The sequence below is a fragment of the Hippoglossus stenolepis genome, chromosome 19 (assembly GCF_022539355.2).
Source record: "Hippoglossus stenolepis isolate QCI-W04-F060 chromosome 19, HSTE1.2, whole genome shotgun sequence".
NCBI classification, from domain to species: domain Eukaryota; kingdom Metazoa; phylum Chordata; class Actinopteri; order Pleuronectiformes; family Pleuronectidae; genus Hippoglossus; species Hippoglossus stenolepis.
The window spans coordinates 18,920,636-18,934,678 of record NC_061501.1 but is presented as its reverse complement, the minus strand read 5'-3'; the positions used below and the strand labels follow the sequence as shown (position 1 = coordinate 18,934,678).

Below are 14,043 nucleotides of genomic sequence, written 5' to 3'. Positions count from 1 at the left end.
GCTGCGTGCAGTTCTTTATCACTCATCCATAAAGTTGTAACCGTCCACACAGACACCCAGACCTCCAGGTTTCATGCTGATCTGTCCAGTAGTTAGAATCCTGCTAACTCACAGACGGACAAAACTAAAACACCTCTTTGGCAATACAGGAGTTTTAATTACACGTCTCAGATAAATAGATGGACAGAAAGCCGGAATGATGAATAAAGGTTGTGAAGAACTGTCATTTTACGATGGAAACTTTGTGACTTCATGGTTTCCATGCGTGAGGGTGAATGGTATTTCCTTGAAAATCCTGCCCTCCCTCCGGTTCAAGGACACAACGATACAAGAAAACAGGAAGTAATTACGCAGATCAAGAGACTTTTGGAACTATGACTGGGTCATGTGCCACGCTGATCACCACCCAGTGCCTTATTCCTACTTCCACTCATCAGGGCAGACACCAATGCCTTGTCATGCTCTGCGGCTCCGGACGTGGTGAAATGATGGTGAGGTTTCTTGTTTCACACCAGATGTTACGAAACATACGTCGACAGGTTGACACACACTTTCCTGCAGCCGTCAACATTTTCCACACTTTTCACTGCTGATACAGGCCGACAGCACAAAATCTACATCCAGAGCAAGGTTTGTATAAAAGAGAAAAATCCCTCCCTCATGACACAGTCTGAATCAGCGGGTGGAGGGTTTCATGAAAATGGATGTGACAACACACCGGCTCACATGTCTCGGATGAGTTAACGTCCACCACTGACGACAGGGATGATGACTGAAGTGAATAAAATGAATTTATGCTAAATCTAAATTAATAAAGGTTTCTACAAGAACGTGGTGGATTTAATTCCTCTTCATTTTCTCCACATAGAAACAAGCTCTGCTGATCATTTCCATGTGAAGCTCTGGGTAACTTTGCTTTAAAAGATGCTGCATAAGTAGTTTATGGTTATTAGTTTTTCCTTTTCATCAATTGAAATCTTTGAGGTTTGAACGTGTTTTCACGAGAGGAAACAGTTTTTATTATAAGAAGTATCTGTCATCAGATCAGAATCATAATGAAAACAAATGCTTTGTCATCAGTATCTGAATCTTTGTGTCGGACAGACATTGTAAAACACAGGGAATAGTTATAAATGCCGTGTTAACCTTAAATGTGTCATGACTCTTTGTCTCCCCCAGCAGGTTGAAGTAAGGACTGACATGTCTGAGACGCACAGAATCAGTTCAAACTATTTATTAACCACACGTTAACCCGCTGAGGGAGATGTTAAAAAGTTCTACACTGTTTTAACTGAAAAAAATAACACTTGCATATATTCATTGTTTAGAGTTTCACAGATTTGTGTTTGTGAGGGCGTGGTGAGATATTTTTGTATTGTTGAATATTTGAATGTCTTTATTCTCCACAGGCCTGAAGAGCTTGTGACACACCGTCTGTCCGTGTAAAGAAGAGACGGAGACAAGTCAGGTGAGTGGTTTTCTCCACTTTGTCCCCATCAAGTGGGGAAAACAGAAACTGCAGCCAACCTGCCTTTAGGAAATAAACTCAGAGACTAAAAGTCAGAGCTTGGCAATGAAACAATATCAATCACTTTAGGTTTCATAAATAGCTGTATCGCAAAATGTGTTGCTGTGAGGAGAAAGTGAGGAGGGAAGAAACACAATTGATTTAACTGAGATTCGTAAAAAAAATTGTAAAAGTGTTTTCTGTCGATAAAGAAAAGTTTAAAAGCACAACTTTCCCTCAGGAGCAAAAATCCGTCTTTAAACTTGATATAAATAAAGTAATATGTGACATTTATCCTGGTACTGGTTGATATCGATGGATATGAGCATTGATATCTTGATGTCATTTTTTGGACATATCACCCAGCCTTACTGAAAGTCAAAGAGTTGACAGCTAATAATCCAGGTTAAAAAGGAGTATGCAAAATAAATCATATACAAAACACAATCAATTCACAGTAAATACATGAACATAAACAGTAAGAACCTAGAGAACCAGTTGGAGCACCTAAGGTCCCACAACGATTATCAATGCATCTTGATAAATGCATTTCTTTAAACTATCATTTTTGAACAGGATTAGAATTGATTTATAAGTGAAATCTATCTAGATATTGTTTAGTTTTGTTTACAGAAGAGTCACAAAATACACTCAATATCTCGGTGGAAGGAAATCCCCAGTTCATGCAGTGAATCAGCTCCTCACTGGGAAGTCTGGGACAAACCCAGACGCTGCATGTTTAGAAAAAATGAGTCATTTGTATTTTTATTCGCATAATTGTTGATGATTTATTCATGAATCCAACCATTTTTCATTCCAGGTTCAAAAAGTACAACTCATTTGTGTAACTGGCAGCTTTACTGCCAAATAAATACTTTTAGTGCCATATAAAATTAAATACAAAAATAATTATAATTTTAAATAGTAAATAGAGTAAATAGTATAAATAGTAAATCAGCTCCACAGTGTTGCTCCGTCATTGTCATCATCCGTGAGCTTTCTTGCTTGAAGACACAACTGGAAGGCACCTAATCTGCAAGTAGAGGAGAGGAAACAGGACAATGCAATTAGATAAGTCTAAAAAAATCAGGAAATGCTTGATCATTTGTTGTAATGATAAACTGAACTGCTTATTTATAGCTTCTTTTAGTTCCACTCGTTTTTTTCTACCCATTTAAGGAGCAGCTAAGTTTTTGTGTACAGTTCTATAGAATACAAGGGATATCCACCATCTTAGTAATTATCAAGTGTTCTGACAGAGAACATCTTAACACCACTGTTTAAAGATACTGTTAAAGACACTGCAGTACACGAGTAAGTTAATATTAGCAAAACGTGCAGAAAGTATCAAAATGATATGTACTTCATATAAGTACATTACTGATATGAACAGATAGATATATTTTCATGTCCTAGTTGTTTGATGAGGAGCTAAGTTCCTTGTGTTATTCGCTGCTGCATAGTTTGTAATATATAACATAATTTATATCCGGGTTGTAAAACTTCACATTTCATCGTTGTAATGAAACCTGACATAGTTTAGTTTAATTCAAAACTGTTTTGATTCTCCAGACTTAAACAAATACTCTCAATATACTGATGAATATCAGATTGTTTTGCTGAATAAACTCATCTGTACATTCACTGTTAATGATGTTTGAATGTGTGATTCTCACCGTTGTGCTGCGTTCAAAGAACTTGTGATCGATGCACAACCAGTCGTCTTTCTTGTTGTTTCTAATCCTACAGAAAGGAAACAAATGCACAAAACAATTAGACATGTGCTGAACGTCCACAGTGGAAAACTGTGAATTCAGCTGGCACTTTGAGACATTACAGCTTAGTTTCCGTTGTTGCTCTTATCAAGATCACAAGAGTTGAGAGTCATGCAAACATTCATCGTCCTGTGCAACCACATCTAACCTAAATGAAGCTAAAGAGTTTTAAAGTGGTGTGTACTCACAGGTAGGCGTCTTTCTTACAGTGGTAACCTTTCTTCAGTTCAAAACACTCTTTGAATTCCTGCATCCTGAAGTTGACCTTGGGGCAGCATTTACGAGGGATAAACGAAGCCGCTGAAACACACGCAGAGAAAGAGAGAGAGACACTGTCATTACTCAGTACTTCACATCACACGTCATCAGTAAAGTAGGAATGACATGATCTGAGATGACTTCAGGTGAATGTCAGAGGACATGATTAAAGTTTATCTATCTTAACTAAATCCCAGAACAGGTTTTCTCCTCCGTGTGTTTGGAAGTTTACATAACAACGTTCAGATTATCGAGATCTGCAGGTGGAAAAGTCTGAGAACTAAGTTTACTTTATAAAAAAAAGGCTTTAGAAAAGTATAAATATCTATTTTAAAATATTTTATGGAATAAACGAATAATCAAGAAAATAATCAGCAATTAGTCGATTCTGTTTATCATCCAAAATGGTTTGACTAAAATCTTTTATAAGTATTAAATTACATAGTTAAACATGTGTGGCATTAAACAGCCTTATTAAGTCTTTAATTTAACTTGGTCAATACAGCAAACACTCTGTATAATACTCATTAAATAGTTATTTAAAAAATCATTAAGCCTCGTTATTCATTGAAGTTTTTGTGTATTTGCATTCTGTGATTTCTCCTTGGTTCAGGCTGCAGAAAGTAAATATTCAAATTGATTAATCTCCTGTTTACTGTCTTGATAAATTGATTAACGGTTTTGTCTATATTGTGTAATATAGGGTATTAGAGTTTATTCAGTTTATTATCATATCAGACAAAGAAAATGAGCAGATTCTCACACAGCAAACCTTTGGAATTTTTGCTGAAGAAATTACTCAAATGTTTTGCAATTAATATTCTGTTGATGGACAAATTGACAAATTGACTAATCATGTCAGGTCTACTCTCTGCTGCAGTCAGCTGTTCCCTCTTTTCTGCATGGGATTCAAATTCCATATGCACACATTTTACACAAAGCGGAATCAATCCCACGTTACCTTGTGATATGGAGACGATCATCACAACAGCCAGAGCGAGCGGAAAGATCCAGCGTCCAGAATCCGTCGTCCTCATCTTCAAACAGTGACTGGATCAGAGCTGCACACGGCTTCGCTGTTCAGTTCGGAAACTGCTCAGAGTCGAATACTGACCGAAGCAGGGGGCTGCTATCTTATATACAGCAGCTTCATGCAAGAAAGAGGAACCACTGTTGTCACCAGCAACGTTTCTGGAATGGAAATAACCGAGATGCCCCGATGACAAGCTGGGAGATAGAGACTCACACACGCTCAGGAGGTCTTGGAATATGTTGCCATGTCCATATATGTTCAGGTTCTTTACGATGTCGTGACAGGGTTTAATCTCTGGCTGCTGCGGTTTCTCTGGTTTCCAGTTGATAAAGCCACGTTTCACTGACGCTTCCATCCAGAGTTCACAGGCGGAAGAATAAAACACGATATCAACAACTTCATGACAAGCAGCTTATTACAGCAAGAAATGTGAGCCTGTCGACCGAAACCCTCTGAAGTAGATTCAGTTATGAAATTATTCATAATGTTCTTGGAGGCAAAGCTCCAACCAGGTCGTTAAAAAAGAATCGATTGATAAACCAATGCCATACTTTTTTAAATCATTAATAATAGTGTCCTAAGCAGAATGTTGACTTAAATTATCCTACTATTCGCCAAGAAGAGATTAAAATGCTGAATTTTCACACCGTAGACTGTAAATGAACGACCTTTGACTCCACCTTCTCCCATACTCAGAAATAACCAAAATAACTCAAACCTACCGGAAACATCAACATTTGAAAATCAGTGAGATACGAACCTCCTAAAATGACAGAAACAGAAAAATGTATTTAATGTGAACTTTGACTTTTTAGTTTGGTCCATGTCCCATCTGCTAACATGGTTGAGATGGCGTTTAAGACCTATATCAATAGACCGATAGACAACCATCAAGAGGTGATCGAGAAGTTTTGGCTTCTCTTTTCATACACGTCTATATACAGTCTCTGGGTTATATAGAGTTAAACAATGAGTACAATTGATTTCTCATGTGTTACTAATCATTGATTCTCTTTCAATTCTCCTTTTTAAACCGACAGAACAACATAAACTTTCAGGGAGATCCTCAGTCAACCGCACCAGGTCCGGTCCAGACATTTATCAATGGTTTCAGGGGGCAGGATCGGTGTCTGTGTGTATGTGTGTGAAACCGAAGGGGAATCCCCCAAACACATGTTCCAGCTCGGAGACACACTAAGAATAAAACCCTCAGACTGGCCAGACGACTATTTTTAGCATCCAGTGTTACTACAATAACCTCAGAGACCAGTCATGTTGGCATGACACGATGCCGCAAACCCCAAAAGAGGAATAACTCACACACATGGAATGTAGCTGCAGCAGATTACATTCCTTTACCTTTAAAGTTACATTACTGCGTAGTCTTCTGAACTCAGCGCCCCCTACTGGCTTTATCTCTATCTCGCGCTCTTCATCAGCGAATGGAGCCGCGGTTACAGCGGAGTTCAAATATGTAGACTTTAAAATATGTGCCTGCTTTTCATATGGCGATCAAAACTGTAGAAGCGTTAGAGAAACTGAAACACTGACAAGTCGAGATATGACAAAAGTGACGGTTCTCTTAAAATACCTGTGATTGATTATAAAAGACACTTTCAAATTGTCTTGACATCACTTCAAACCTACAACTGAAAAAAACGCTTCAGTCTTAACAAAGACAAAAGGAGAAATTAATAAAGATATATAACCAGAGCATCACGGTCAGACGAAACCAAAGCACAGACGGCACCGAGCATCATAGTTTGAAAAGAGGAAACTAGTAAAGATGGAGGACACATCTCCGTTTCCTTCCACTTTCCAGAAATGAAGCCAGAATAGCTGGGATAGAAACGCTGCCTTTTTAAGAGTCGTTTGACAAAGACAAGTATTTGAAAATGACTTTAAACTACTAACAGATTTTGACCAACAGCTGAAGCCCTTCATTGGATGGAAATACAACATATGGCTAAAAATGTGAGGTTTTTATTTTTATCCTCGGCACGACCCTAAAAGTGGAAAGTCCCGGCCAGTGAGCAGCCTCGTGTGAGGAAGACCAAGAGAAGCAAGAACAATGAGGAAGAAAGACGAAGGTAATGACACCATGAATGAATTGATGGACGGTATCCGCGTGTTTGCATCATGCAACCGTCAACTTTTCTATTTGTGTGTCTTTGCATCTATTTTAACAGACACACTAATATGAAAAAAGACTCGAATGACGAGTCCTCTCTTCCTCTTCTTTGTTCAGGCTGCGTGTTTTCCGACGGGTGTGAACACGTGACATGTTCCTGTACATTTATTATGAAGTTTATAATGACACAAAGAGGAGTTTTAAATTATACAATCTACCAATTTTCAGTCAGTGCATGTTATTAACCCCACAAACTCAAAGTAGTAGTATTTTATTTTCACATTAGACAAAGAAAGTCTTCAAACTGGAACGAGAGGATATGTTTGTTTGACACATTACATGATATCTCATATTAAAGTACTAATCCCTGCAGCTCTGTCAAAGTTATCATAATTCAAATTAAGATTTTGTTTTAAATCTTTCTGGGAACCTTCAAATTATATTAACACCTTTTCACACAACTACTACACAACCTTAAAATACATTTAACAATTTATGGATATTTAATAGCGAATACACCTGTTATCCATTAGTCTAATTATTATTACTATTTGTGTAAGACTCTTATGGACATGTCTGGTAATTTGTATGAGTAACGTTCAATTCAGTTCAATGCCTTTATTATCAGTGTATAGTTTACACACAACAGATGCACACACACACACACATTACAGTCTAATAAATACATATATAAACAATAAATTGAATAATAATAAAGGGTATTAAAACAGAGGAGTATTTGTATATTGCACGCGATCATATTGTATAAAATAAATCAGCTGTGAAATCTTGGAACGGTTCAATCAAACCTAAAATAAATAAATAAATCGTTTTTAAAAGAACCGCGGTGCGTGCTCTCGCGAGATGTGTGCAACAGCGCCCCCTTGTTTGTGGAGCGGCGACGGGAGGTATGAGGAATGCTGCGCGGCTAACGATAGCAACATCCACGAGTGGGGATTTAATTCACTCCCGGTCCTCGGTTCCTCCGGAGCTCGAGCACCAGCTGCTGCGGGACACGACCCCGTCTGTACCCGCGGGTTCCCCTGCTTCGTTCCCGCCGAGGCGAGCGGCGGCCGCGGCAGAGCCCCGCTTCTCCCGAGCAGAGGGGAGCGGCCTGCCTCTGTAGGCGGCTTCCCGGTGCTGCTCAGGCGGCCAGCGCTGTCACGAGAGCCCGCTGCTCCCGCTGGCTTGTTTTTCCGTGCGCCGAGAGAAGCGTGGGAGCCGTGAAATCCGTTTAACTGCGATAATCACCCGGTCCCCTCCACCCGCCGCCGCCGCCTGCGACCCGCAGCCGCCGGGGTTTCTCAGCCGGGGGGCAGCGTCCGGAGCCGGGGCGGCCTGTTTTGTTTTCGAGCCGCCGCCATGAATCTCCGCGAACAATAACAAGAGCCGTGACGAGCCCCCGCAGGCTGTGCACCGCGGAGCCGAGCCGCGCACCCCGGCTGTGGGGGGACGACACGCGCGCCGTGCGGTACCGCGAACCCTCCGGGACGAGCATGCATGTGGACTATGGCACCTCCGGGGGGAAAGCTTTGCAGACGGGATCAGTTTGTCACGAGAGCCCGCGTTTGAAGCTCCGAGGCGCTGCGAGCTAACCGGCCGTCAGCACCGTTAACGGGCCCCGGTGGAGCAGAGGGCTCCGCGCGGCGTGTATGGAAACCACCGCCCCGGATCAACCGACGTGTTTACGCATGCCTGTGAGCGCACGGCCCCATCGGCAGCAGCGGTTCTTTTCCAGCCGGGACCCGCGGGGGATGGGTCGGATGTGACTGGGGGCTGTGCTCCGTGCACAGACGGCCGCATGTGTGGCTCTACCGCCGGGACACTGACACCCTGACACCCCCCTCCCCCCTCTATGCGCTCCGCCAAGCCCCCCGGACTCCCGCCGACAGAAGCACGCGCGTGTCACCGGGTGGCTCTTGTGTTTTTAACGTATTAACGAATCTCTCCTGGACGGACCGGAGCCCCGGGGCCAGGCAGCGGAGATGAACCCGGTGAATGCGACCTCTCTCTACGTGTCCGCGAGTCGTTCGGTGCTGCAGTGCGACCCCCGAGACCCCCGGGCCCTCGCGGAGCTCTGCCGGCTGCTGCCCTTCTTCCGTCAGTCCCTGTCCTGCCTGGTCTGTGGTGAGTGCGTTTTATTATTAATCACTTTAATCACGTTCATTCGTGTGTGTGTGTGTGTGTGTGCGTGTGTGTTTTCTAACGTGCGTTGCTGTCAGCTGTGCGCGCACTGGGGGCGAGCCTTTAAATAGTGATGCATTCGAGGACAGTTGGAAATATGAGAATCAGCATTTTTTTTTTTTTAATAATTGGAAGTGAGGAACATGTGGGTTGATGTAAACAAGCAGGGTTTTTTAAAGTCTTTCTCTTAAGCACAGATTTAAGTCACGTCAATGTGTTTTAAATCTCCAGTCAGCGCAAATACAATTAAATAAATGTATGTAAAATGCTTTAAAATCTATTTTGTCCATAAACCCGTTAGTCTCCTTTATCCTCCATGTTTTATTTCGTACATACAAGTATTTATATTTATCTCATATATAATAGATATAGTAATACACAAGGTACTTATAATTTGTAAATTACGTGCACTGATAGTTAAGAAATACCTCTCTATGTTTACAAAAGACTTTGAGAGAAAACCATGATTTCTCTGAGTCGAATCAGCTGAATGTGAGAATAAATAATTCTTGTTTGAGGGTCTTTGACATGTAGACTTTGATTATAGCCTCAGTTTTTTATTACATAAATCTTCTGAGGGGAGATAATATTTCTTTGGCGATGATGAACGTATGAAAACCCATTGTTTTGACTTGTTCGCATGCCAGTGACAACAGAGATTCCCGAAGCGCAGTGAACGCATCACAGTTCCCAGCTACACCCATCCTGACACACCCCCCCCCTCTGTGTGTTCCTCTGTTTATCACGTTGAACAGCAGCTAACACACACTTCACCCCTAGAATCAGTCGAAAAGTTAAATATATCCACTTTAATTCAAAGAAGGGGAGAAACACAAGGGTTCAGAACACTCGTCTTTATTTGCAGAATTTAAATGTGACCACAAAAGATCAAATTGGCTTCACTCCAGTCTCTCTGCTGCTGCAAATAAATACGGCCCTGGATTTATTTAGGTATTATTTTTAATGCATGGTTTCCCCTCCTCGTACATGATGCAGCGACTCTCCCTTCGTCCCAGTGTGTGGACGAGCTGTGTGTTTGGGTTCATGTTGTGTTCGTGGCTCTTCAGGTGACGCTTCGCTCACAGCTCCTCAGCCAACAGACAGATATGTCGATTTATATTTGAATTATTGATGTTTAATTTTACATTTCCCTGACTCGGTGTGAGGCAAAGATGATAAATACTCACAGACTGCCGTCTTCACTGTGAACATTAATAATACATCGATGTGAAAGCACTCCAAACACTGTGTTGTATGTCTGCGTTCTGCAGTTGTGTTGGGTTTACCCGAGCGGCAGCCCTGAGTGTGTACGCTGGGTTGTTTCATATGAATGGACCTTCATCCTTTTGCCCCCGGTCTGCAGCTGCACTCCCTAGTGACGAGCGTCGCTAAGGAAGCTCGTCTCAAAGAGCGGGTTGTCAGCCGCTGTGGCGAGTTGCCATGCACCACTCAGGTCGGCGAGTGCATGTCAGTTTAGGAAGCTACTGCAACACAGCAGATGAGGAAGTAATGGTTTGTAAAACGTGTAAAGTCACGACCGCAGTTTGTCAGGAACATAGACGCATTCTGTCGGATAAGGCATTTTATTGCCTTGTTTGTGTTGGCAGACGCTGCTGCTTTTTCTGGATCCTGTGAACGTCAGGGAATTAATCATCGTTGTAAGCTGATCTGCACTGTTCCTGTGAAATGTGTGATGTGTTAATGTTATCAATCATCTCTCCCCCCCCCCTGTCCTCGCCTGCAGGTAACCTGCTGCAGGACCCCATCGCTCCCACCGACTCGTCATGTCAGCACTACGTCTGTCGAGGCTGTAAGGGTCAGAGGATGCAGCTGAAGCCCTCCTGTAGTTGGTGTAAGGACTATTCCCGCTTTGAGGAAAACAGGCAGCTCTCTCTGCTTGTCCACTGTTACAGGAAGCTGTGTCTCTACATCACTCAGTCGCCACTCGCCCCTCACATAGCCAGCGCCGCCAGTGACTCGCCAGATCTCCAGGCCATCCTCAACGAGGGCCTGAAGTTGGCCGAGAGCGAGCCAGAGGCGGAGGACATTTCGGATTCGGTGGGGCTGTCACAAACGGCCTCCACCTCGGACGTGGTCCATCCCAACGAAGCTTCTCCTGCGAAGGAGCTCAAAGGAGAGGAGCTCAGCCCCCTGAGCATTAACGGACTCCATGATTGTAACGGCCTGGTCAGCTCGGACTCTCTGCAACCCGTCGTCATAGAAACAGGTGGAGGGGTTGCGAAGCAGGAAAGCTTCTCCACGGAGATCCCGGTGTGCGTGAGCGTCACCGGGACTGGGGAGGCGGGGCTTTGTGACATTAGCACCTTCGGGGATGACCTGAAACAAGGGCCGTTGTTACTGAGTGTCGAGGAGGTGCTCAGGACTCTGGACACGGACCCTGACCCCACGCCCGAGCCCACCCCCCAGCCAGACTGCCCTCCCTCTGTTCCCCAGTCAAGCCTCAACGGGCAGCACTGCCCGTCTGGCCCGGACTCCTCCCGCCTCATCCCTCCCTCCCCCAGAGAACAGCCCTTGCCCCCTCCAGTCTCACCCGCAGCCCTCCTTGCAGCACCCCCAGCCCTCCACAGTCATCCCACGAGTCCCCCCTCGGTGCCACCGCAAGCGCTCCCGCTCAGAAAGCGACAGCGAGAAGGTGCAGCCTCTCCCCATCTCCAGCCTCTTACAAGGGCCCCCCCTCGGTGCCAACAGCTCCCCCCACCACCCCCACCCTGGTGCCACCACCAAACAGGAGCCTAAATTTCCTGCAGTCTCCCCCACCCTCACCTGGCCCCGGTGCCGAATGGCGGCCCCCCGAAAGTGGGGAAGACTGTGCTCGTCTCCAACAAGGCACTGAAAAAGACAGTGGAGCATCATGGGTCCACAAAGAAGGCTTATACCAAAGCCAGGCAAGGGGCTCCGAAGCCTCGTGCACAGCCCCGTGACCGCCTGCCCCCTCACCCCCACGCACACCCCCTGACACACCCACCCAGCCCCTCAAAGCCACTGTATAAGAAGCCTGTGGAGAAGAAGGGCTGCAAGTGCGGCCGAGCCACACAGAACCCCTCCGTGTTGACCTGTAGGGGGCAGCGCTGCCCCTGCTACTCCAACCGCAAGGTGAGAACAATTTCCACACAAACACAAACACAAGCTAACAGTACATATATCAACAAACTGCAGGTTTGTGCAATTTAACTGACAACTTGTGTTTGTTTACAGTGTAAAATAGTTTTATGACCACTTTCTCTGGGGTCTCTTACACGGGAAGAAACCTTTCTCTTGGTCTTAATGACGTCTCATCAGACCTGTTGATATTGATTATTGTCGTTTTGTTCGCAGGCGTGTCTGGACTGTATCTGCCGCGGCTGCCAGAATTCCTACATGGCCAACGGAGAGAAGAAGCTCGAAGCCTTCGCCGTGCCGGAGAAAGCTCTGGAACAAACCCGACTCACGCTGGGAATCAACCTCACCAGTATCACGGCGGCGGCCCTCCGCAGCCCGGCCACCAGCTCCCCAGGAAACACACTCCTCAACGTCACCGCGGCCACGGGCGCGCCCGTCACAGCCACCTTCCTGTCGGGGGCGGGCCACGACAACAGGGGCTTTGACGATTCACTGGAGATGCGGTTTGACTGTTGAGGTTCCGCCCCTCCTCTGGTCAGTCGTATCGCACATTCCCCCGCCCCGCCCACTGGGCGTTATCCATCGGGTCGTGCCAGGGACCTGCAGTGGCGGAGCCAGAACAAGGCAGCTACAGTGACAGGCGGTAGTGAGGGTCACCAGCTGAAGATGAGGGGTCGCCCTCCGTCCATCGCCCGAAACTGCACCATGCTTGTGGTCTTGCGTACAGATGCAGCGTGGAAGAGAAGAAGGAAAAGAAAGAGGAGATGTAGCGTTACTGTATGTGCAGAGGTTTCATTTCAGTGGGGATAGTTTCTGTTTCTGTTCTCTACTATGGGTAACGTGTAGAGCATGTTGTGTAGCTCAGTCGGGAGTGTTGACCTCGGTCACACGCCTCTGTGTGTGTGTGTGTGTGTGTGTGTGTGTGTGTGTGTGTGCGTGAGCGAGAGCGCGTGGATGTGTGTGTGTGTGAGGGGAAGGCTTTGGTTGGAGATGAACATTATTAGCAGGAACAGAGACATCATCATCAGAGACGTGTAATTTATATAAAGGAAAGAACTTTTTGTACGTGGACTCATCAGTTTCCATTTGAGAAAACATTTTATGATATATTTTATAAGTTAAAATCAATGGAGGCCAGTGCCGAGGCAGAGCTGCTTTGAACCGGAGCATTTTCACACAGGTGAACGTTGACTCGTGTTTTATAAAGATGAGATCATACGAATCTGTAACGTGAAAATGTAATGATCCGATCTCTGATATCTTAAACTGCAAAGAAGCAGAGAAACTGCTAAATGTCAGGTTTGAATACGAAACATGCTACGATGTTGTTGTGACAAAAAAAAAAATGCCTTTAAATGTGTCGTCGATGAACCAGTGGTGGAGACGGAAGATGAAACTTCTCTCTGGTTTGTTGTTGAATGAAGCACTTTTCCCACTTTCTCACGCCGACCACACATTTTCAAGCCGCCACGTTTCTTCCCTGTGTTAAAGTCTCTGGTTGATCGCAGCCTCCTCGCTCTGTGTTTCACGAGATTCTGTTTTCTCAAAGCTACACTCATGCTGCTAAACACCACGGAGGACTGAAGAAGGAGAGCGCAGCTGGTTTCCTCGTCTTTCTGTTCAGTTTGTTAACAACATTTGCAGTATTTATTGGATGTCCCCTGACACGACGACAGGTGTCGGGCTTCGCTTTCACCTCCTCTGCCTGTCGATCCGGTTTGGACTGTCTCTGTCTCGGTTACGTTGCCGTCTTCTTCTTAGTGTTAGTTCCTGGTGTCTCCAAACGATTTTTGTTCTCCCTCGGGGCATTTAAATACCTGTAATATAACTGTAACATATTTCCACAAAAAAGAAAGAAAATCAAAAACTTACCAAAGTGTTGTGTGATTATTCGTTTTCCTCTGGATGTTGTTGCTTTATCTCTCTGCAGCTTTCAATGCGCACCAGCAGGGGGCGCAGCATCCCTGTAAATGTCCAACAATGCAACTGAAACAACTTTTTATTACTTAATGTCGCTGCCGCTCTGTCAAATTTA

General features: G+C 44.6%; 1 protein-coding gene across 1 annotated transcript; it reads left to right on the top strand.

Moving 5' to 3' along the window:
• Positions 1-7,587: 7,587 nt before the first annotated feature.
• On the top strand, positions 7,588-13,879 carry LOC118098521 (E3 ubiquitin-protein ligase MSL2-like). The gene is given in 5 exon segments (XM_035142419.2): positions 7,588-8,831; positions 10,633-11,401; positions 11,403-11,656; positions 11,659-12,002; positions 12,225-13,879. Coding segments are annotated over 5 exon segments (1,809 nt in total). The 5' UTR covers positions 7,588-8,689; the 3' UTR covers positions 12,525-13,879.
• The last annotated feature ends 164 nt before the right edge of the window (positions 13,880-14,043 follow it).